At 56.1% G+C, this 23,445-nt stretch overlaps 6 protein-coding genes across 6 annotated transcripts; 3 read left to right on the top strand and 3 right to left on the bottom strand.

The window, feature by feature from the left end:
* Window positions 1–1,112: 1,112 nt before the first annotated feature.
* GCG54_00001664 (putative vacuolar membrane protein) lies at window positions 1,113–2,562 on the bottom strand (the record flags this gene model as incomplete). Its single annotated transcript, XM_045401776.1, has 3 exons — window positions 1,113–1,424; window positions 1,475–2,245; window positions 2,314–2,562. The coding sequence occupies 3 exons, from the start codon at window positions 2,560–2,562 to the stop codon at window positions 1,113–1,115; spliced, it is 1,332 nt and encodes a 443-aa protein (XP_045270505.1).
* Window positions 2,563–3,745: 1,183 nt separating this feature from the next.
* Window positions 3,746–4,724, bottom strand: GCG54_00001665 (putative Ras-related protein Rab7; the record flags this gene model as incomplete). Its single annotated transcript, XM_045401777.1, has 7 exons — window positions 3,746–3,855; window positions 3,908–4,010; window positions 4,064–4,108; window positions 4,163–4,342; window positions 4,405–4,500; window positions 4,580–4,633; window positions 4,695–4,724. 7 exons carry the CDS (start codon window positions 4,722–4,724, stop codon window positions 3,746–3,748), a joined length of 618 nt encoding a protein of 205 aa, XP_045270506.1.
* Window positions 4,725–5,467: 743 nt separating this feature from the next.
* GCG54_00001666 (uncharacterized protein) lies at window positions 5,468–6,684 on the top strand (the record flags this gene model as incomplete). Its single annotated transcript, XM_045401778.1, has 3 exons — window positions 5,468–5,614; window positions 5,670–6,260; window positions 6,310–6,684. The coding sequence occupies 3 exons, from the start codon at window positions 5,468–5,470 to the stop codon at window positions 6,682–6,684; spliced, it is 1,113 nt and encodes a 370-aa protein (XP_045270507.1).
* A 286-nt stretch (window positions 6,685–6,970) lies between these two features.
* On the bottom strand, window positions 6,971–8,717 carry GCG54_00001667 (putative guanosine-diphosphatase; the record flags this gene model as incomplete). The annotated part of the gene is made up of 3 exons (XM_045401779.1): window positions 6,971–7,028; window positions 7,088–8,438; window positions 8,492–8,717. 3 exons carry the CDS (start codon window positions 8,715–8,717, stop codon window positions 6,971–6,973), a joined length of 1,635 nt encoding a protein of 544 aa, XP_045270508.1.
* Window positions 8,718–9,713: 996 nt separating this feature from the next.
* On the top strand, window positions 9,714–13,946 carry GCG54_00001668 (Kinesin-like protein KIF1A; the record flags this gene model as incomplete). The annotated part of the gene is made up of 5 exons (XM_045401780.1): window positions 9,714–9,938; window positions 10,039–10,340; window positions 10,401–11,504; window positions 12,024–12,277; window positions 12,331–13,946. 5 exons carry the CDS (start codon window positions 9,714–9,716, stop codon window positions 13,944–13,946), a joined length of 3,501 nt encoding a protein of 1,166 aa, XP_045270509.1.
* A 4,158-nt stretch (window positions 13,947–18,104) lies between these two features.
* Window positions 18,105–19,069, top strand: GCG54_00001669 (uncharacterized protein; the record flags this gene model as incomplete). The annotated part of the gene is made up of 3 exons (XM_045401781.1): window positions 18,105–18,283; window positions 18,411–18,715; window positions 18,783–19,069. The coding sequence occupies 3 exons, from the start codon at window positions 18,105–18,107 to the stop codon at window positions 19,067–19,069; spliced, it is 771 nt and encodes a 256-aa protein (XP_045270510.1).
* Between the last annotated feature and the right edge of the window lie 4,376 nt (window positions 19,070–23,445).

The raw sequence follows: 23,445 nt of genomic DNA on the forward strand, positions 1-23,445 counted from the left end.
GCGGGCAAAGAATGGCCCTGTGGCGTGGCTTGCGCAGAGAACCTGGAAGCTGGGAGAGACAGCCCCAAGGAAGAAACGAGACCCGAGACCTCACCTAAGGTACCTAAAAGTAGCGCCCCCTCTGCAGAAGGAAGGCTCTCTCCCAGCGATCGGCTTTTTGGCAGGCCATCACCCACGGATGTCAAGCCACTGCTTCTGCCCAACATCGTCCACACGATCGGTCTTATCTTCAAGCTGCATTTCCCCAAAGGAACCTCTCAAGCCCGTGCTTAGAAACGTCGCTGGCCTTCAGCGCACTCTCCATCGTCACCAGCACAAATCTGTCTGCCCACGTTACAACCGTGCTACCACGTAAATAACACCCAAAAGGCTTAAACTCAACATACTTTCAGCATTCCCGTAACTCTATCAGCGCAGGGGGGAGCCCAGCAAACCTTCGCCTTTGGTGGGGTTGACGACAGGAAAAAAAAAAAAAAAAACAGCAGGACACAGGCCAAGGGAGGCGAATCCGGTTGCGCGGCTCCTTTCCCGTCGATCACACCCCGAAAGGAGCAAACATCGTCTTTGGGAAAACCGGACCATGGAATTCTCAGAAATCCCGTCTCATGCAGGCCGTCCCGCCCTCGGCTGTGCCCTCTTCTCCTTCCGGGGCCGACTGGTGTGTCAATAATCTCGCTCGCCCTCGGGCAGCCAATGACCCGAAGCGCTCCTCGTGTTCTCTCCGCTGCGTGACTTGCAGATGCCCACTGCTCATCGTGTGAAGCTCCCCCGAGTCTTCCGTTGGATGGCGCGTTGCGTGGTACTAGTAGATGCCAAGACGCATTGCAGCAAGACAAGCGTGTAGCTGGGAGTGCCAAGCTGCTTAAATGTGCCGCTCGCTTTCGATCCGGCTCACCTGACAAACAGTCCTTATGGAAACACATGCGATGCAAAGTAATTGGATTATCAACCAAAAAGAGCAGATACTTGGTATCATGCTCGTATCAGCGTTCCAGGAGGTAACCTGATCCTGGCGTACGCCCGCCTAACGCCTTGTCTATGCATAGTGGTGCCGCCTAGGGCTCTACACGGCGGCCTTGCTCGTGCCTCTTAATTAGCATTGACAAATATTTCTATAACTGTGCCCCCCTGGATCCTGCCTGGGGGCCCTTATCACCCGACTCGTCTTCTTTGCTCTCGTGGTTGATGAACAAGAAGGAGATGAGAACGACTGCCGCACCAACCCAGTATACCCAGCTGGAGTACTGCGAGTACTGGATCATCTCGCCGATGAGCGATAAAGGAATCGTCAGAGATAGACCGACCGTCACCACCAGAGGCGTGGTGAGCAGCATGGCATACGCCCACGACATGTCGCTGATGAAGGAAGACAGAGAGTTGCCAATGACAATGGCCCAGATCTTGCCTGTCGGCGGAAGTTGAAACTGTGACACTGTCAGAACTGCGTAAGTATTCGGTTAGACGGGGCACGTACCGGTTCCATGCCGGTGAAGTGCAGTATGAAGAAGACCGGCCAAAGGAACACCAAGTTGAATAGGCCCACCAAGCCAAAAAAGAGCGGCATGTTGACCCTATCCTCGTTACCGACCCTCACCTTCATGACGGTGACGTAAAGGCCATAGATGATGGCGCTAACAAAAGCCATGGAGTCGCCAATCGCAATCTGCGACGTCGTCTTGTGCGGGAACGACCCGCGGTTCTCGTCACTCGAGCCCGAGAGGTCCACGGTCGAGATGAGGACAATGCCCGTCAACGACGCCAACACTCCAATGAACTTGCGAATCGTGAATCCCTCCACCCGCATCAGCGCACAGAACACGAGCGTCCAGACACTGCTCGTGGAGTTCAGAATAGTGACGCTCCCTACGCTCGTGTACTCCAGGCACGCGGATGCCAGGTAGTTCGCAAAGAACCACAGCATGCAGAACTCGAGGCTGATGATGGCCGTCTCCCGGAAGCTCATGCGCTCGACCTTAGGCTCGTAGCCTTCCGCCTCCAGGCTCGGCTCGTCGTCGACCAGTAGCCGCTCACCCGCCACCGCGTCCTCTTCGTCTCCCTCCGCCTTAAGGCCTCCCTTGCCGTGCTTATGCTCGTTCCATACCACCATTGCCTCGCGCCGCAGGCCCTCGATGCCGTGCCGCATGACAAACTTGACCAGCATGGGTACCAGGGACACTGCAAAGACCGAAGTGTTCATATACACCACGAAGAAGGGTTTGTCGTAGGAATGGTCCGAAAAGATGTACTGTCACAAGCCAGCCGTTAGCCAGACGCTCACCGCCAAAGATTGCAAAAGAGGAAAGGAAGCCTCACCGATGCAAGAAAGTTGGATATCGTCCATAATAACACCGTCACCAACAGTAATGAAATACCCAACGTCCGTCTTGCAACGCCTGCCAGTCCCAATTTCGCCTGCAATCCCGAGGACCGCACCGTCGACCTCGACCTATTCGTAGACGCGACGGATTGGCTCATCCGGTCCGCGCTGGAGAATGATCTCCGGGTATCTCGTGCATGATCGGGCGCTATTGCAGCGGGCAACATAGGCTCGCTGGGCGCCATCGCGTCGGTCGGGGGAAGGGCGGGTTCGCGATCGTAAGGAAGGGATGGTGGTGATCAGGAGGGATCGTCGGCCGTCTTGCAGTCTAATCTGGTCTGGGGCGCAGGCATTTGACCACGACAAACTCGAATTGTGAACCGCAGAATTAAGCTTGTTCAATATCGGGCGTTAGTCCCGTCGTCGGTGACTCGGCGCATGCAGTCGGCACGATTATGCCGTTCCGTTGACCTGACTGCTTCCGGGTTTGTGTGTCTTGGGTCCTTCCCCAATGGCGAAGTAGACAACGTTGGCAGTTGCTTGGGGAAACAAGTCGCTGGACCGCGTACGACACTGGAGTCCACAAGGTAAGCCAACAAGCTCCGTCGGGGTCGCGCGCGTCGTCCAAATATCCGACGATGTGGGTTTATTTTAAGGGATTCGTGTCAGTTGTTGTTCAAAGGGTTGTTTCTTCAAGGTTGGAGAGTTTCAACTGCACGGACAGTAGCCCCTGTATTCGTCCCAAATACCAGCGACCAATAGACGATAGGGCGATCGCGTGCCACTACGTCTCAGCCTCCCTCCGCGTTCTTTACTTCAAATATGCCCCTGCGAATAACTTTCTTACGCCTGTTTACCAAACACGAGGCATCTGACTGAGTTGCTGGGCTGACGGGCTTGCTGCCGCTGAACAAAGCCAAGAACGGCGCCGCGCAATCTGCAGCCGGCGCCAGGTCGGATTTGGTGCCGGCTCACCAACTTTTACATTTAGTCGCAGCGATGGCTCCAGTCTTCTGAGCGGAGTCTGCTGAGAAACGGCAATATGATCCGTCTGCTCGGGCCGGTGTTTCTTGGAGAAAATCCCTTGGATCGTGTTGTCGGCCGTCCGTGTGGTCCGAAACTGCGACATCGATCGCCGAGTCGGCTTGAGTAAGTCATTACCGGGCAAAACATCATGCAACTTCAACTAAACGTAAGTTGTGCAATCTTTGGTATCCTACGAATAATCCCGTGAATTCAAACTCAAAAAGAAACCTCTAAACACCATTCACACCAGTGCATGATATGCTACATCAAACCAACGGCCAAGATGGATATGTGAAGGGCCGTGGACTAAACATGAATGCGAGTACAACGGGTCCCATAAATGTGTTCCGCCCGGATGCTCTGCTCGCTCAACTTCGGCCGTCTGCTCAACCACGAATCTGCTTAGCAGGCGCAGCCGTCCCGGGGGTTCTCAATGGGAATGTTGATGACATCCTGGTAGTCCCCGCTGAACTCTTCCGACTCCTCCTGAGCAAGGGCATTTCGTGCAATGACTGGCGAACAATGTTAGCATCTCTGAGGCATCACCTTGTCGAGGCCACTAACCTTCAAACGCCTGCTCGACGTTGATAGCCTCCTTCGCACTGGTCTCGAAGTAGGGGATCCCGCCCTTGGACTGGCAGAAGGTCATCGCACGCTTGGTCGAGATCTAATCAAATGGTAAGCTTGTCGGCGGGTAGCCGCAGGTGACACCAAACTCACAACTCTCTTGCTCTCCTCAACATCGATCTTGTTTCCAAGGACAACCTAATATCTTATCAATGTCCATGCCCTATCGCTCTTGCACTTCAAGATACTGACGAATGGGAAGTTGTCGGGGTCACGGGGAGAAGCCTGGATCAGAAACTCGTCCCTCCAGCTGTCCAGAGCATCGAAGCTCTTGGAGTTGTTGACATCGTAGACGAGCACGCAGCAGTCAGCTCCGCGGTAGAAGGCGACACCCAGCGACTGGAAGCGCTCCTGTCCCGCAGTGTCCCAGAGCTATTGTCCGTCAGCAACGCGTTCATTGCTTCCATCGTCGATGTGTTCGTGATGTCACCCACCTGCATCGTCACTTGTCGGTCATCAACCAGGACCTCGCGGGTCAGGAAGTCGGCGCCGATCGTGGCCTTGTAGCTTGCACTAAACTTCTTGTTGACCTAAAAGGTAGAAACAGCCAAATCAGTACTCTAGGCTACCACTGGTCGGGCCGCCAGACAGCGCAGCGAGAAAACATACATATTGGTTCATCAAACTCGTCTTGCCGACACCGCTATCTCCAAGGATAATGACCTGCAACACAGAAACAATCAATTATGCCGCACGTGTGTTTGGGGCCGCCGATAAAGCCCACCTTGAGAAGGACCTTCTTTCTCGATGACATCGTGGATCTGGTGCGTCGGGTCCGCTATGTATGGTAAATGGAAAAGTCGGGCGTCGGCGGGCCTTCGGATGCGCGATGGTAGTTGTATCCTGCGTCGCGACTGGGTCAGGAATCGGTTCGAATGTCGAAGTGGTCGAAAACGGATCGGTGTCGTGCGTCAGGGGTGGTTGGTTGGTGTAGAGTGCAGGTCGATGATCGATAGACGGAAGTGATGGTGGAGGTTGACAGGGAAGCAGGCGGTACTGAGAGCTCCCGTCACATTTGCAGGTTTCAGCCTATCAAAGAGCTGCTTGGGGGACTGGGTCTAACCAGGAAAAGGAGCGCATGCTGCTGTTGACGTGCCAGCTGGCTGACGTAAATGGCGGGCAGGCACCTGGAGGAACGCCAAGTGACGGTGCTCCAAGGCGCTGGAGCCCGTCTAGACCTACTGTGACCCTCGCTGTTGGCTGCGCGGGTGGTTGGCCGGTAAGGTGCATTGAATGACTTGGGCACGGCGCTTAGGTAAGGCACCTAGCCAGGCCGCATGACGCCTACGCCACACCTTTATCATGGTTCTCAGTGACGGTCCATGCGAATGAGCTTCTCTTTAGTAGCTCCGGGACGTCTTAGCGACTTGCAAAGAACGTCCGTCACCGCCTCACACCACATGTATATCGTGGACGAGCACTCCGCAAGTGTACCAAGTATATGCGTGGCCCAGGATGAGCTGATGGGACTGTCGACCAACACTTGACGAGATCCTCATGGCGGATGAAGACGGCCTCCTGGACAAGGTCCACGGCCTGAGCGACTTGGAGCTGGCCGCCCTGCTGTGCCTGGTCAATCGAGAACACTGCATCGTCAGTACGCCTCCCGCTGCCCTCGATGAGCTTGTCGAGGAGCTACAGCTGGTGAGCCCAACAATCCATCTTTCCCACTCATGAGGTCCACTTCTCACTGTTTTAGATCGCAACAAAGACCTTCGGTCTGAAATGCGCCGTAGTGAATTGCACTCCGCAAACCTCGCTGGATGACTTTGCATCGTCGATCCTCACGCAGCAGTCTCTAGCAGCACCAAGATCAGGCTCGCCTCTGCGAACCCGCAATGATTCCTACTTTTCTCGCGCGGGCATCTCCCCTCTGACCTCCGTCACGGCAACCAGCCCGACCGGCCAGGGCATCGGTGGCTCCTCCATCGCCAATGTCATCGTGGCTCGGAACCTCGACCGCGCCCCAAGAGCCGTGCAGATCCAGGTTCTCGAGCTCCTCCGCACCCGCCGTATCTTCACACGCACTTCCGTCCAGACGGCCCCGAAGCAGTTTCTCTTCATCGCCGCCCTGGGCGCCGAAAGCGGTGGCCAGGCTCACGTCACGCTTCACCTGAACGACTACCTCTTCATTGCTCACTGGCATGATCCGGACGACGGTTTCCCCAATCTCGACGACGCGTACGATGCTGCCGATGGGGCCGAGACGGCGAGTACCGAGAGTGTGCTCAAGAAAAGCATCAACGGTGATTTGCCCGCAGTCAGCGAAAACCCTCTGTTCCGTGAAGGCGTAAGTTTCTACATTTGCCAAGTGTCTGGGCATATGCTGACGGCTGCAGGATGTTGCGGCCATCGCCAAGAGCAGTCGAGATGTCCAGATCGATGTTGACGTCTTGCGCTACCTAATGAATGTAGTCTCATACCTACGAATGCATCGCGCAGTTGCCGGCGGCATCGAGCCGACCGCGACGAAGCACCTAGAGCAGTTGCTTAAATGCCTGGCTCCGCTACACCGACTCGACTTTGTCACACCCGCCTTGGTGCATCTGGCCGTTAGAAAAGTCTACTTGCACCGAATACGCATAGCGCACCCGCGACAGGAACGCAGTATGCAGTGGGGAAGCCAGCTGGAAGCCATTGAATCCATTCTCGAAGGCGTGGGCCCCGAGGACGTGATTGAGGACGTGCTAGGCATGGTTGCGGCACCGCTTTGATGGAAGCTTAAAAGATATCCAGTGAGCGACTTTATTCTAAAGTGGTCACGTCCGAACAAGCCTATAATCCATAATGCCCATGGAAACCATACAAGACATGAAACGCCCGCCTTTTGGGTCTGTGTATTGATGCATGTTCCTGCACCCGCCATATGACCTTCATGACACTCCTGTACAACTCGTAATCGAACATTCCCGGTTCTGTCGTGGAATTAAAAATCTATAATGCTACAAGCCAGCCAACACCAGGGGAGGCTTGTGCAGTCTTGTGCGAGAATTTGAGACTTTAGTTGACCTGGTCAACTCTGCACTTCCAGCCTGAGCCGGGAGAAAGGAGCGGCAAGCTATGAAATAAAGTATTAGCGTTTGTGATGCCTGTTATTTGTAGATAGGAGTCACTCACCTAGCACCAAGGCACCAACCCAATTCGTTGCCCTTGATCTTCTTGGCGATCTTGACCTCACGGTCAATGGGCATCTCGTAGCCAGTGTGGAGAAGGGCCATCATGAAATTAAGGTCGAGGCAGTGCTCGGGGCGGTCTTGGAGCTCCTTGAGCGCGCCAGGGACGCTGGAGAACACATCCCAGGCCTTCTCGCCGCCACAAACGGAGTTGGCCAGATCGTGCATCTCGCGAAGAGTGAAAGAGTCAGGCATACCGAGAGGCTTGGTGCGGTCGTAGAAGTAGGAGAAGATGTAGACATCCTCGCGAGCGAAGGTCTTGGCAAGGGTAGGCTGGTGGACGCCGTTGAAGGAGCAAGGAGCGAGCTTGCAGGACTCTTCCTTCTTGAGGATCTTCTCGGCGAGGTTGCGGCACTGCGCGGGGGCGGCTTGGGAAGGGCCGGTGAAGTTGAAGGTGACGGCCTTGCCAAGAGGGTGTCCCTCGTCCAGCTCAACTTCAACCTCCTTGACCATGCCGGGAGCAATGCAGGGGTGAACAATGGGCTGCTTGACCCAGCTGTCATCGGTCTTCTTGCTCTCGAACATCTCGTTGACCAAGGTCTTGTGAACGGCCTTACGGGCGCTCATCAGGCCGTATCCAAGATGGGAGTGCTGGTACAGCTCGAACTGCTGTCCGCCAAACTTGAGGTCGTACTTGTGGTCGCCTTCAGCAAGCTTCTCAGGCATACCGCCTTCGGGCGCTCCCTTAAAGGTGGGCTCGAACACAATCTGAGTCGAGCCACCGCCGAGATCGAAGACGGCAGCGGTGGGGCTCTTGTCGGGACCGCCGATCTTGCCCAGAAGGTAGTTGGTGGTGATCCAGGCGTAGACACCCTCATCGGCACCATCCATGATAGCAACACCGTTGTCCTCCTTTCCAACAACGGGGAAGGGGTACTTGGTCTCGAGGTGGTTGCGAACGGTGTCGAGAATCTTCTGAGCGTTCTCAGGGCCGACCATACGCAGACCAGCAGTCGCCTTCACTGCGACAGGGCTGCAGGACTTGAGCTTGTCGGGGACGGTCTGCATGGCAACCTCCATCAAGGCATCGAGAGTCTTGGCCGCGGCCTCGGGATCATCCTTATACTTGCTCAGGCCGCCGACAGACTTCTCAGTCATCTTGAACTCCTCGTGCTCGAGCTCGGGAGTGGCGCCGCAGTTGTTGAACTTGTAGACGTGGATTCGGGATCCCGTGCTGCCGGCGTCGATCATCAGGACATATTGGACAATGGGCTTCGAATTGGAGCTGGAGACAGAGCACTTCTCAGTGCCATAGGAGGCATCAGCCGGGACTTGGCCACCGCCACCGGTTGAGACTGCGAGATAGGTGTTAGCATCGCTCTGTCGCAGGAATTCAAGCATCGCGCACCTCCAGGACTGCGAACATTGACTCCTCTGGGAGACAGGTACCAGAAGAGAAAGACGACGAAGAAGGCGATGGCGCCCGTCCGCATCCAGCGGGTCTTCTGTGCTTGGGACATATCTCCTAAGCTGGCAAACAGACCAGTTTTTCGAGCTGGTGCAAATCGACCGGGTTTCTCGTGAGGATCTCGGGCGGGTTGCTTGGTCGGCAGCGACACAGATGTCCTTCGCATTGGTCGCGTGTCCTCGGAGACAAGAGTGGTGGCTTAGGGGAACACAAGGGGACGCATGCGAGGCACGTCGCCGTTGTGTAGGAGGACAAAGGAGTGGACTGAACCGAACCGTGGACCGATGTCGAAGGGAGCACGGCGACTCGAAGGCAAAAAGCAGCAGGTGCGTGCGGCCGAAGGAAAAATGAGCGGACGGGACGGTCTTACAACACCAACAGATGGACGAAGATGGATGTGTCGAGTACGAAGTTTCGTATATGTAGGGGGCTTCAAGGGGGGATGGATGCAAGATAGCAAATTACCTAGGTAGCTAAAAAGTACGTCGGTACTCCTCTCGCAGTCGGTACTCCGTACTGTGGCCTCGAGCAGATTTTCGTTAGGTGTGGTTTGCTTGGAAGTCATCAAAAAATCAAGAGAATCCCTGCTAAATCTGACAGTTTGCTAATCTTGGGTGCGGCAGCGGGGACGACGCGAAGCCACTAAAGTGCTGCAACGACCATCTCGCGTCACTCTTAATGGCTCCGCGCTCAGGGGGTGGGGCCTATCATTCCCTGCTGAGGTCCCCCTAATTGCCCTGTGCCACCTCCTCGCCCCCCGACTTCCATCGTCTCCCACTGATAAACTCCGCCGGGGCCTGTTGTCTCCATTCGTGGCATGGGGAGGGTTGAACGCTGTTAGGTAAGCACTTTCATGGGTCGTGCGATAAGATGCCGAGGATATCTGGTCAAGCCACACGTGGCGCCCGTCTTACCAGATCCGACGCTGAGTCTTGGAAGCTTCTCGTTCATGCCTACGAATGCTCTGTTGCCTCCCGTTACAAGAGTGCATATTGAGCGTCAAAAGACTTAATCGCAAGGCCAACTTCCTAGGCTGCGCGGCAACTGTTTGATTCCCATCAACTCGATTTTCCTCAGCTCTACCAACAGCCCGCCCCCTTCCAACCTTCGTATCCACCAAGACACAGTTGCCCCTTGCTTTTGACTTGCACCTATCATCGACATGGACGTGCATCTCTTGACGTACGACCTGTCTAGAGGACTTGCCCGACAAATGTCCCAGGGCATGCTGGGATTCCACCTTGATGCAATCTACCACACCTCGATCCAGCTCAATGGTCGGGAATATGTCTACGATGGCGGCATCGTCGACATCACTCCCGGGACCTCTCACCTGGGCCAGCCGATGGAACGAATTTTCCTCGGCCGCACAGAATTGCCAATGGAGGTGATTGAAGAGTTCCTAGACTCTCTCAGGCCAATCTTTACAATTGAGGCAAGTGTGCAGCGTGGAAACCTGATGCAAATTCCCTCTAACTCGTCCGCAGGCTTACGACTTGTGGAGGCACAATTGCAACAACTTCTCGGATTCCTTCGCCCAGTTTCTGCTTGGAAAAGGCATCCCCGAGCACATTATCAAAATGCCGGATGCCGTTCTCAGCTCGCCGTTTGGGAGAATGCTCATGCCCCAACTGACTCAGGCCATGACTTCAAACAGGCAAAACGGTTCGATTCTTGGCATTCAGAATGGCAACACTGCCAATGGACATAGCTCAGCACCGCAACCAACCAGGCCCCAAGCCAACGTCAAGGTAGTCCACAGTTCGCAGGAGCTCGACACTGCTCTCGAGTCTGCAAAGAAGACTTGCGCGGTTGTCCTATTCACCTCGGCAACATGTCCTCCTTGCAGGGCCATCGCCCCAACCTTTGACGAGCTCTCAGCGGAAGCCGGTAACAAGGCAGTTTTCATCAAGGTTGACGTAGCCCAGCTTACTCCCTTGCCGGAGAAGAACTACCCACGAGCGACGCCGACTTTTGTCACTTACCTGCACGGAGAGAAGGAGAATGAGTGGGCAGGGGCAGACCCGGCTGCGCTTCGGGGCAACACTCAACTCTTATTGCAAATGGCTTTCCCCCGTCATCCCCACGAGTCCCTAAACCTACCGAGCTTTTCCAACCCGAATGCGCGGCCAGTGCTTTACTCCAAAGTACCACCTTTGGAGAAGCTGCTCGCGAAGATGGGAGCAACAGCAACGGATCCTGCTGTGCATAGTGTCAAGCAATTTATTGAAGCCCGTGATAAGCAAGGCCCGGCAGCTGCGACTCTGCCAAATCTGAGTCAGTTTGCAGAGTTCCTGAGGAAGTCCATTCATTCACTACCGACTGAGGTACTCTTCCCCGTGGTTGATCTTTTCAGATGCGCTCTTGTCGACGCAAGATTCAGCGGCTACTTTGCCGAGGAGAAGGATCACCAGACAGTCCTTGCCATTTTGAAGTTTGTCAACTCTCACAGCGACTGCCCCTACGCATTGCGACTTGTGACGCTGCAGATGGCGTGCAACTTTTTCTCCACACCACTCTACCCCGAAGAGATCCTTCGCAACGAGGGTCTCAGAGCGCCAATCATTCAGTTGATATCTTCGAGCTTTCTGGACGACAGTCACAATAACATCCGTGTTTCTGCATCCTCCTTGATGTTCAACCTGGCATTAGCTAGCAACAAAGCAAGACGAGAGAAGACAGGCGACGTTTTACCCGAAGGCGACTCCGTGGAGCTGGCAGCGTCAGTGTTGGAGGCGATAGGTCAGGAAGAAAAGTCGCCAGAGGCCTTGCAGGGCATGTTGCTTGCTTTGGGCAACTTGGTCTACTGCACGCCATCAGACAGTGAGGTCGCTGATTTGCTCAGGACGATGGACGCAGAAGATGCCGTTCTCGCCAAGAAGAAGCAGTTTCCTAATGAGAAGATGATATCGGAGGTGGGAGCTGAGCTTCTTGGAAAGGGGCTGAGACGGCCGTAAGACGATGAAAGCCCCTTTGGTAGAATAAGCAACGTGGAGTTGAGCAGCGGGTTATGGAATGGAATTAGGCCGGCTAAGGAAGACACCAGAGCTGCTAGGCAGGGCCAAGACGATCGCAAGAGATCAGGCAAGATTAGACGGCGTGGCGCAAGGCGTTCGTTACTTTGACACCATTACTAGAGGCATAGAATGTTTAGACATTTTCGTTTGCGCGTGCACCTAAAGCCACGATTGTTTACTCGGCAGAGCACAGTGTCAAGCGCCTCTCTGAATTTTGCGTCGGCACACAGCTGTCATTCTTTTCCGGCACATCGACTTTCAAACACGAATCTTCTTCCATGCATTCTTTCTGTGCAATTAGAAACACCTTTCTTTTGCCTCATCAACTGGAAACCCCAAGCAGAGCAGTCGCCAGCCAGCAGGGGTGTCAGCTTAGGCGCACAAACACAGCAAGTGTGGCGCCACTGCCCTGGCAACTCGGCCCCACCACGTCACCTCCCAATTGGGCAACAAAGTAAACAAGCCCGACCGCCTCGTCTTGGGATGTGGGCGACACATCGTCAACGTTACCGCGCGATTCTCGATGAAATTACCACCACCTTGCGTGGACTCTCTCTCGACCCTCGATTGATGCCGTCGGCGGTTTTCGAGATGCCTCAGCTTCACTCGTCTGCCTCCACCCCGTCCTTGCGGTCGCACGATGCGCCCGTCAAGATGGACGGGGGCAATGTCCGGGTCGTCGTCCGAGTTCGGGCGTTTCTGCCCAGAGGTACGAGGACCCATACCATATGAAAGGAAGTGTATATTGACAGATGCGCATAGAGATCGAACGCGGCGCCGAGTGCCTGGTGGAAATGGACCCCGTCACCCAGCAGACGACGCTGCTTGTGCCGAACGACAGCGACCCAGCGAACGCCAAGGCGAAGTCCAGGAAGATTATTGAAGAAAAGACGTTCACCTTTGACAGTTCGTTCTGGAGCCACGACCTTAACGACAAACACTATGCGCACCAGTCGGACGTCTACAACAGCTTGGGAGAGGAGTTCCTCGACCACAACTTTGAGGGCTACCACACTTGCATCTTCGCCTACGGCCAGACGGGTTCAGGCAAGAGTTACACGATGATGGGCACACCAGATCAGCCGGGCTTGATTCCTCGAACGTGCGAGGATCTCTTCGAGCGAATCGAGGCCGCGCAGAACGAAACGCCCAACATCTCCTACAACGTCAGAGTGTCGTACTTTGAGGTCTACAACGAGCACGTGCGCGACCTTCTCGTGCCTGTCGTGCCCAATCAGCCGCCGTACTATCTCAAGATCAGAGAGTCGCCAACCGATGGGCCATACATCAAGGACCTGACCGAGGTGCCGGTGCGCAATCTAAATGAGATCTTGCGGTACATGACGGCGGGAGATAGATCAAGAACCGTGGCCAGCACCAGGATGAACGACACCAGTAGTCGTAGTCACGCCGTATTCACCATTATGCTCAAGCAGATCCACCATGACATGGAGACGGACGAGACGACGGAACGAAGCTCGCGTATTCGACTGGTCGATCTGGCTGGCAGTGAGCGCGCCAAAGCGACAGAGGCGACGGGTCAGCGCCTCCGCGAGGGAAGCAACATCAACAAGTCCCTGACCACTCTCGGTCGTGTCATTGGTGCGCTCGCGGACGCCAAATCGGGCTCGAGAAAACGGAGCAAGGACGTGGTCCCTTACAGAGACTCGATTCTCACGTGGCTATTGAAGGACTCTTTGGGAGGTAACAGTAAAACGGCAATGGTTGCCTGTATCGCACCGTCGGACTACGAGGAGACTCTCTCGACTCTGCGTTATGCGGACCAGGCCAAACGTATTCGCACCCGCGCTATTGTCAACCAAGACCACATCTCGTCGGCGGAGCGTGATGCACAAATTACTGCCATGGCGGAGGAGATCCGCGTTCTCCAATTGTCTGTATCGGAGTCGCGCCGGCGCGAGAAGGACAATATGGACCAAGAAGAGAAGCTCGAGGAGTATCAGAACCGCGTGGTGACCATGCAGCGCATGATGGAGGAGCGCAGTCTCGTCGCAGAGGGAAAGATCCGAAGCCTGCAGACGGAGAATGAAGCCCTTCGCCTGCATCTCAAGCTGGCTCTCGACAGTCTCAAGAACCCGATCCCCGCCGTCACCGTCAAGCCGGCAACTGAAGAGGAAGACGAGACTGAGAAGGCCAAGGCGGGGCAGGAGGATAAGGAGAATGCCGAGGACGGCGAGTCATTATACGACGACTCGGACGATACGGCTTACGACTCAGATGTCATGGAGGACAATGCCAACGACATGCAGGATTATATGCGCAGCCTGCTGAGCGACCTGGGCATGTTCAGACGAAAAATCGGAGACGACAAGGAGCGATGGGTTGGCGACGTATTGGCAGGTGCGCTGAATGCGTAACGAGACAAGAAGGAGAATTACGAACAAGTGCGGCTATTGGTATATGTGCGTGTGGTGTCAGAATCACGATGATAACAGCATGGTGTTTAGGGAGTCTTCGATTCAGGGTACAGGGCTGTTATGGACGACAGTCGTTTCGCACATGCACGAGCCCGTATGTTAGGTTAGCACGGCATGAGAGAGACGAATTAGGATAACGTAGGATAGGATAACGTAGTGTGGGACAAGTAGAAATGCCCTCCCAAATGTATGTAGATAACAAAGTTCCATGGATACGTCATGATCGAAACGCGTGAAGCAAAGCCAGCCGGGCTGTCATTCCGTAGGGAAGTGGGCGGGTCTTCTCTCCCCTCTGGCTCCTCTCCTCTCTCTCACACAGACGTGATCTCAAACTAGGTATCCATCCAGACGGCGCCTCAAGATGGGCAACATGGAACAAGGTGGACGATATACGTGCTGTCAGGGCCGATTGGCATGGTTAGCGGCCGGGCTGGCGTGATTGGGATATCCCCGTCCCCACGGCCTGCAGCTCAGGTACGGTTTGAAAGGGGCGAGCACGGCGAGAAAGAAGGGCGTTCTGGAAGGGATCCCGCTGTTAGGGTTGGTTGGGAACGAACGTGTGAACTCCCCCAGGGAAGGAGGCTTTTTCGGAAGAGACGACGGAAGAGCGTTTGTCTCGAACTATGATTTGTTCTGACGTGGTTCTTCCGCCATCCGGCGGCAACGTGTGCAACGGCGGCGAATCGAAACTTTGACGGGACGAGCGAGACGTGCCCATTACTTACGCAAGGTACAACCGTAGTCTGCACAACATCCCGTTCACTGACTGGATTGACAGTCGTGGAGAGCAGATGTGGACTCTGTGGACGAGTAGAGTCGTTTATCTGGCGGCAGTCTCTGACGCGGAAGCGCTAGAGCCCATTCATGCCTGTTGTGTGGTCTGTCTCTCTGTGCGGAGATTGGGTTTGGACTCTTGGGACATTGGATGGAGTTATCTCTTGTGTGTTCAAGATCTTGAGTTCGTGCAGTTTGAGAATGGGCGTATTGGGTTGCATAGTTACAGAGGAGCGGTGCTTGGCAAACGCTTCCAGTCTTTTAACGTTGCGCGCGGGTCGTTGTCTCGAAGGGGGCCCACGGGAAGAAGACAAACGAATGATCTGTCTGTCAGATGTGGTGATCTGCAACCTGTCACCAGCCCATCTCCTACAGAGAAGTGACTGCTCGCCGGTTCCGCTTCGCAACAGCCGGGCGCAAACGACAGCGTTGGTACGTGTCTGAGACCATGTAACCGTTTGGCAATGGGGGTCAGTTAGTTCAGTCCAATGGGCGGGGGGAAACCGATTGTCTGGACGGGCGAGGTTTGGACCGGGCACCCAGGGCGAGGTGAGCACCCGCGGCCGGGAGAACTTCCTGCACATCATGCCTGGTGGGCAAAAGGCAAAATCGAAGAGAGGTTCGATCTGGGCCCCTGAGATTCATCTCAAGTTAGTCTTTACTTTGCGCGGTGGCTTCGATGCCGGGGCAGACTCAAGTCGGGGGAGCGAACGAATGGGCATCTGAGACTTCTGGCCGGATGGTTTTTGTTCTTCGGTATTTCGGTCCTTCCTTTCTTCTTCCAGTGGAAAGCGCGCAGAGGGTTCAGAGGCTGCTGAGAGAGGGCGAAGCGGAGTGTACGTCCGCCGACAACTCAATTGATTTCATGGGTGCATCTGCGTCTGGTGACGTTGGAAAGTCAATCTCTGAGGACGTTCGTTACCTGAGCGAGGTTACTGCGTAGTGCTTGGTGCTGACTGACATGACTTGCAACTCGAGCGCAGAGGCCCGGTTCCAGACCCTTGGGGCCATCGAACGGATTGTCCGAACCAAGACGAATATGAAAAGCTCCAGCTTACGTCGGCTCAGATGCACATCATACCTCAACAGTCGAGTGCCTGCCTCCTTAATTCATATGGGGGAGAGGAGACGAGACGTTCGCACGGCATCCGTATCAATTCGCTACGGTGCACTTAAACTCGTCGCTCTCTGGGGCGGGTGCCGGTGAACCCTGCATTTCCACGGCACGGCACATGCCTTGGCCCATGTCCCTGTCGCCGGTGCGCAAGGTCCCTGACGAATAGGCACCTTGTCGTGGGCACGCCATTGCCTCAGAGGGGGGACAGCGAACATTGAACAGGAAGTCAGGGACAGCAGTGCCAGCCCGCAGTCCATCGCTGTGCCGCAGCCAGCAAGCTTCTCGAACCTGAACATCCGGTCTTTGCTCCTACTCCCGCGGCAGCCCCCCGTTCCCCTCCCCCTCGTCGCAACGTCTTATTACTGGCCGCAAAGGCGGCTCGATGTTTCAGGCCGGTAAGATGTTCCCACCAAGCTTCTCTCTCTACCTTGGCTCTGCCCTGTCTCTGCCTTTGTATCTCGTGTCTTGTGTGTCCTCTGCGTGTGCTCTGTGCTCCGTGTCTGTCCATCTCTCGCTGGTGCTCGCCTTCACGCGGCTTTCGGTACCTGTTGATTCTAGCGTCAGTTCCAGCACTGAGCAACGCACGTCTCCAAACTCGGGACGGACGGCCCACGGAATGTCACCCTAGGGTCATGACCGGCGTGCTCTATTGCTGCTGACTGCTGCCACTTATTACGCCGCGCAGCGGCAGGAACGGCTGATGGCAAGGTCAGGCAAATAGCACCAGCAACAGACAGCAGCAGCAGCAGCAGTGTGTATCGCGCCGGCAGGGCCCCTATTCGTCGTCGCTGGTGATCCCAAGTCCCAAGTTCCATTCGGGACGGTATCACGGTCGCAAAGATGAGATCCAGGTTCCAGGTCCCCTCCTCTTGTGCCTGGTCCCCGGTCCCTCGACTTCCCCTTCCGGTGTCACTCGCCAATTAACTGCCAGGTTCCCTGCTCTGTTGCGCTTCAGACCTCAGATCAGAGGACTCTCGACCGGATTCCGATGCTCCCTGTCCAATCTCCAGACAAACTCCCCTAACATCCAGAGGGGAGGTCAGGTACGGTACCTGAAAGCTAAGCTGAGGCCGCGGAAAGGTACCTCGGCGCCTGGGCGCCGTATCGTCTTGTGTCGTGTTCCCTCCGGGTTGCTGTCTCCTTTGGTGAGGTACCAGAACAAATACAGCACTGCAGACAAGTAGGAGTAGGGGTGTTTGTGTGTGGAGGGAGGCGCTGCTGCTGCTGCTGCTGGCTACGACGAGAGACGAGGACCGAATGGTTGGTGATACATACTTATTACCCTCAACCTTACTGCTCTCTCTCTTCCTCTCTTCTCCTTTCTCTCCTCTACCGCCTCTCCCTCGGTCGCCGCCTTGTCGTGTTGTTCACCTGTCTTTGACACCAAGCTCCCTGGATCCGACTGCCGAGTCATTCAGAAGTTGCAGAAGCCTGTTGTTTGTCGCCGTCCGCCGTTGCTGTCAACCGCTGAACCCTTGTTTCCGACTCCCTCTCACTCAACCTGTCTCTTTTGAAAGGGTTCCTTTACGGTTTACGGTTTCGTTCTTATCTCGTCCCGTGCCCGAACTGAATTGAGCCCGGCCGACATTGGAGGAACACAAAGCGTCAGCAGCTGTAAAGCAACCAGGACATATTGTGTGGATTTCTTGCCATCGCCGAGATTCATCTCTGAATAATCGAGAACACGCCACCCCTCGATTGCTCCTGCTACCGTCCCTTGAATCCGCCAAACCAACCACCAAAGACTTTGGTCGCTGTTCATTGGTGAAATCCAACAGCCCACGACGCCTCTTTTCCCGCACCGCAACGCAGACCCCGCCGTCAAAAACGACCAACAGCACCAACAGCAACGACAGCAATAAGCCCACGTCGTCCAACCCCCCAGTCCCTCCACTAAAGAGCCACACGGGGGCTGCCCACTTCTGCCCCTCGTTGCTACATTAGGCACTGCCGCAGACCACCGAGCCAACGAACGAACAGCAAGCCAAACGGCTCCCTCTCTCTCTCTCTCTCTCGGCCACGTCCACCCGACCCCCGATCCCCGACCAGGTGCCAGGTCTTGCCGCAGCCGTCCACAACGTACGAGCCGACAGGTTACTCGTGAGCCCGACATTTCACCTTCTTGACACCTCCTGTCACTCTCAGTCTGTCGTTCTGCCCTTCGTCCTTCTTTGCGTTCTTCTATACCCCTCGTATCGACCGCAACCATGGCTACCAGACCCGCGCTCTTCACCCGTGGCCTCTCGGGCCTGTCCCAGAGCACCACCGACCCCAACTCGCCCAGCGTCAGCTCCCCGGCCGACCAGCGTGACGATGCGAAGCGCAACTTCCTCAAGGCCATGCGCCCGCTGCCGACACAACACTACTGGAACGTCTACTTTGACAAGTAAGCCTTCCCGAAATCCCTCCAGCATGTTTGCTTTCCTGCTGCGCATTCAGCCCCGCAACGAACAACACCACCACCCTGAACCTCCCCGAGGCCTCAGCACCTGACTGACACCATCCTCTCGCAGGCAAAACAAGGACCAGAAGGCGAGCAATGACGAGGAGTACAAGGTGCAGCTGGAGCAGCTTGGCTCCCAGATCGAGTCGGTCCAGGACTTTTGGAAGTACAACAACAACACCCCCGTCGACCAGATCAAGATGCGCGAGTCCATCTACCTCTTCAAGCAGGGCTTCAAGCCCATCTGGGAGGACCGCCGCAACATCAACGGTGGCGCCTGGACCTTCCGCGTTCCCAAGAACATTGGCCCGGACGTCTGGACCCGTGTGCAGCTGCTGGCCATTGGCGAGAAGCTGCAGAGCGTCCTCGACGACAGTGAGTTCCCTTTGCCTCTGCTAACGTACACGAACTGCGGGATTGCTAACGGAATACCTTTCTTCAGACGACCAGATCTGCGGCGTAGGTCTCTCGGTCCGCTTCAACTCCCACCTCATCTCCATCTGGCACCGCGACGGCTCCAAGCAAAAGTCCATCGACGCCATCCTCGAGTGCGTCCTTGAGGAGCTGCCCGCTGAGCTCCGCCCCAAGCCCGACAACTACTTTTACAAGCGTCACCAGGACCACCAGGGCTTCAAGGCGCCCCCCGAGCTCCAGGCTGTCATTGACTCGCAAAAGGCGGCCGCCGAGAAGGAGAAGGCTGCCGCTGCCGCCGCCGACACGACGGCTTAGTATGCCGTTTCCGTCCCTCACTCCGCTCCGTTCTGAACAGAGCGTATGCGGCAGGCGCGGCGTGCCGTGCTACGACGATTCTCATTTTACTCTGCGTTTTTCTCGTTCTATTCTTGCACAAAAGGAAGCCGGCCAGCAAATAGGCTACGGAGTGGACACCATCAACCCATCCAACCACATCTCACACATACGGGAGGGTTTTGTATTTGACTTGGGATAAGACGAGGATGTAATAATCCATATTTCCAACGTCTGGTCATGACACACACACAACGCATGGCAAAACCAAGGGAAAGGCCGGAATATGCATATTTCAAGGGCGTTTTTATGAGCATGGAACCAACCAGGGGGCGGTGGAAGAACACCCCGACCCCCACACCACATGGGCTGCACTGAGTTCAGATAGAATCATTATTATATCCGGTATTCACCTTGGTACAACCTGTTTTGCGATTCGTGAGATGATGAAATGAAGTCTGTCCTGCCCGCCGTCGTGAACCTCTTGTACACGGTAAATCGCCGTGCCATGCCATGCCATGCCAAACGCCAAACACCTCGCGGGGTATAATGAACAACGCTCGAATGCGCACACCACGTCGTCCTCACCGCCAGACCCCAGCCCGACGCATCACCTCCTCAAACTCCTCCCTCTTCACGCCCCTACCAACCCCCGCTCCGCCGTTGGCCTCGAGAATCATGTCCCTCAACACCTCATCCTTGACGTCCTCCCTCAGCACGCCAGCAACCCTCTTCAAATCCGCCAGCGAAATCACGTCCCGGCCTCCCGAGGAACTCCCCACGCCGTTAAACAGCCGAAACGCCTCCTCGACCTCCCGTCTCCTCTCCTCGCCCCCGGCCCCGCTGGTATCCCGCTGGTGGTACTTGAGCGCGCAGATGGCGAAGAAGGGCTCGTACCCGACGAACCCCTCGCCCTCCGGGTCCAGGATCTCGACGAACTCGGCCTGCTCGGCGCGCGAGGCCGGCGGGATCCCCAGCGCCACGAGCGCCGACCGCACGTCCGACGTCGGGATGACGCCCTCCTTGCCGTAGCCGCGCATCGGCTCCGCGAAGAGGGAGAAGGCCTCGCGGATCTCGCGCTCCTCCTGCGCGGAGATGTTGTGCTCCTTGGCTAGCTTCGAGGCGCGCGGGCGCGGCGGGTCGGCGGAGGCGGCCGTTGGCGGTTTGCGCTTTGCGGGCTGGGAGGGGAAGGGTTAGCTGTGCGGGTCCAGGGGCGGGCGGGGTAAGCTTACCATTGTGAATTGATGTTTTGTTTGCTCCTATTTATTTGGAAATATTCTGGGGTTGTGTCTGGTCGTCGAGGACAGAGATTCGGTGTGAGGCTGGGTTGGACGTCGATGACGATGGATGCGCCGGGACGCTTTGCCCTGCGACGACGCGTTAATTGGTTTTCGGCGCGGTGCACAGTGTATATGGTACGTGCGGCCGCCGATAAGGCACCGTATCGCGGGCCCCGCCGCAATGTGGGATATAAAATTCTGCAACTGCTTGATCGGCTTCTGCAACCTTCACTCTCCACAGCCATCGATTGCGCAACGCGACGGATGCGCAACTTAGTCGAGGACGGTCAAACGTCTCGACAGATCATCACGCCTACACTGGCAAAAACATACTGCCACTGCAAAGCCCACACGCGGCCGCACGCAGCCTACAGTCTCCGCAACGGACGGCACCTCTATGCAACCCACGCAGACCTCACACGAGATTCTCTACATCTCACACGCCTCCAGCGGCCGGAATATGCCTTCCGCACGCCGCAGGCCTCGACATCCCGACACTTGACGGATGCAAACACCGTTCTCACGGGAGGTCCAACAGACACAAACCTCACGGCGACTGCCGTCTTTTTCCTTTCTCTTCTCGAACCGCTTCAAAATATGCTAGAGCTTGCCGCTTCCAAAACCCAGAGCGAGCACGTGTGGACAGTGAAGCAAAATTGAACAAACGGGGGCGGTCGCAGGACGAACCGCCTCTTCCCTGGGCTACACCAGTCGCCCGATCGATCTCGGTCGGGCGCTTTGGGCCTTCGGGAGACATGCAGAAGATGAATATGTGAAGATGTCTGCAACTGTGACGAGTGAATTTGTTGTCTCCTAGAGCGAACCTATGGCGCCGTATGTTCTAGTAGAGAGGATTCATAAACTACTGGTATCACCTCCGCGCCTCCGTGTTGAACCTCACATCCCGTCCGCCCACTTCACATTAAATTTTTGACTCGGGAGGCGGACTTCACAAGTCAGCCCCTTGTGTACTGCTCAACCGAGACTATGCCACTTGACAGGGGAAATGAGGCCTACCACTTACTCACTTGAAGTTGTTCTTCATCTCGCGCAGCTTGGCCATGACGGCGACGGGCTCCTGCTCTCCCGTAACCTTGAGGATCTCGGGGTCCTAATATCTTTGGTCAGCCTAGAACGCATCTCTCGGTACATCACTGTCGTGACTCACATCCACACGCATAAAGACGTTGTGCTTCTACATCAAAGTCAGCGGCCCGCTCATCCATCCGCCACCCATGACGGGGACATACCTTTTCATCGCCGATGGTGAACTTGCCCTGCGTCTCCTCGTTGTTCTCGGCGAACTTTTGCAGCTTCAGGATGGCCTCGTTCTGCAGCACCGACGCGGCGAACTTGACGTTGGACTTGGTGTACTCATGTCCGGGCTTGGCTCCGATGTCAGCTTCTCACTCATGCCCCCGAGCCGGGACTCAAACTCACAAAGACGACAGTGTCGTCGGGCAACGCGGCCAGCGTCTTGTTCAGCGCCTTGTGCATCTCCTCCGGGGTCCCCTCGAAGAACTTGCCGCAGCCTGCGTCGACGGTGTCAGTAGCGACGGGCAAGATGAAGTGGGGAGAAAGGCACTCACCACTGTGAAAGAGCGTGTCGCCCGTGAAGACGACCTTCTGCTCCCCGTCCTGCATGAACCAGCAGATGCTGTCCTGCGTGTGGCACGGCGTGTAGAGCGCCTTGACCGCGATGCTGCCAATCTTGAACGACTCGCCGTCCCCGGGCGTCCTGGTCACGGCCTCGCAGTCCTTGCCGCCGATGATGGCCAGGTCAGGCTTCTGCAGCTCTTGACGCTGTTGCGGCGTGTCAGCAACATTCATGCTCGTCTTCTTCAAGAAACAACTTACCAGCTTCTTGTTGCCGCCCGCATGGTCCCAGTGGCTGCCAGTCGTTAGTCGGACGTGCCTTTCCCCACAAGTTCGAGAGTCGCAGGTAGACTCACTGGTGCGTGTTGACGATGGCAGTGAGGTTGATCTCGTTGTTCTTCAGGGCCTTCTCCAGCACGGGGGCGACTCTGGCGCACCCATTGTCAGCTCATGGACCCTGACCGAGTACTTCACCACATCGCGGCGGGAGGGGTCGCTCACTCGGGCGGGTTGGCCGGATCAATGATGACGGCGTCGTTGGTCTTGTCGTCCTTCACCAGGTAGGCGTAGTTGTTGCTACTACCCTTCCCTACACATCCACGATCGCGTCAGAACCGGGACAACATCGTGAGACTTGAAAAACGTACACATGGGAATCGACTGGATATGCATGGCGTTGGTGAATGTAAGCTGCCCCAGTTGTCAGTAGCGGCTCCTCCTTCGAACGTTTCCCTCAAGACGGATAGATGCCTACAGCTGCTGTTACGGTAGCGAGTTTGTGTCTCAGAAATGGCCTCCTTGTGATGAGGGGATTCATGAAAGGCAATTGCGGTGGTGAGAAGGCGTGTCGTCGGTGCTTCGAGTAGTGGTATTGGCTGCGCTTCAGCGGCAAGTCACGGTGACGTTATTACAAATCCGAGGAGGGGCCCCTGCAGGAGGTTCCCCCTCCACTCACTCATCGTCATAACCCCCCACGTGATGCAGCACGACGTCTTCACTTTGGACTCGACATTCGACTTCAACATAACCGCTGATGAAGCTGGCAGAGACAAGAATATGATATCAGGTCGTCTTCAATTACGGACGGGCTGTGTTCAGGCAACGCCGATGGGCCGCGGCTTCCAAGGGCCCTCGTGCTTGGCCCAACCGATCCCACCGCTCTCGTCGCCTTCGTGTTCCGCATCTTCAGCAGCCTTCTGTTCGTCCCTCGCGTCCGACATCAAGACGTCCCTACTCCGTGAAATCTGCGTCCTAATCTTCTCCACCTGCTTCTCCAGGTCAACATCCTCGTGTTCCTCTACCTCTTCTTGTCCTTTGTGCAGAAGCTCTCTCGACAACCTCAGAGCCCCCCGCAAGATTGCATCATCTCTCGGCGCCTCCATGATCTGCGACAGCGCCGTAAGCAGCTGGCTCTCGTCCAGCCTGCCCAACAGCCTCCTCCGCTCAGCCTTCCTCGCCCCCTCCGCCTCTTCCAGGTACGCC

This window comes from Colletotrichum gloeosporioides (genome assembly GCF_011800055.1).
Source record: "Colletotrichum gloeosporioides strain Lc1 chromosome Unknown consensus_7, whole genome shotgun sequence".
Classification (NCBI taxonomy): Eukaryota; Fungi; Ascomycota; class Sordariomycetes; order Glomerellales; family Glomerellaceae; genus Colletotrichum; species Colletotrichum gloeosporioides.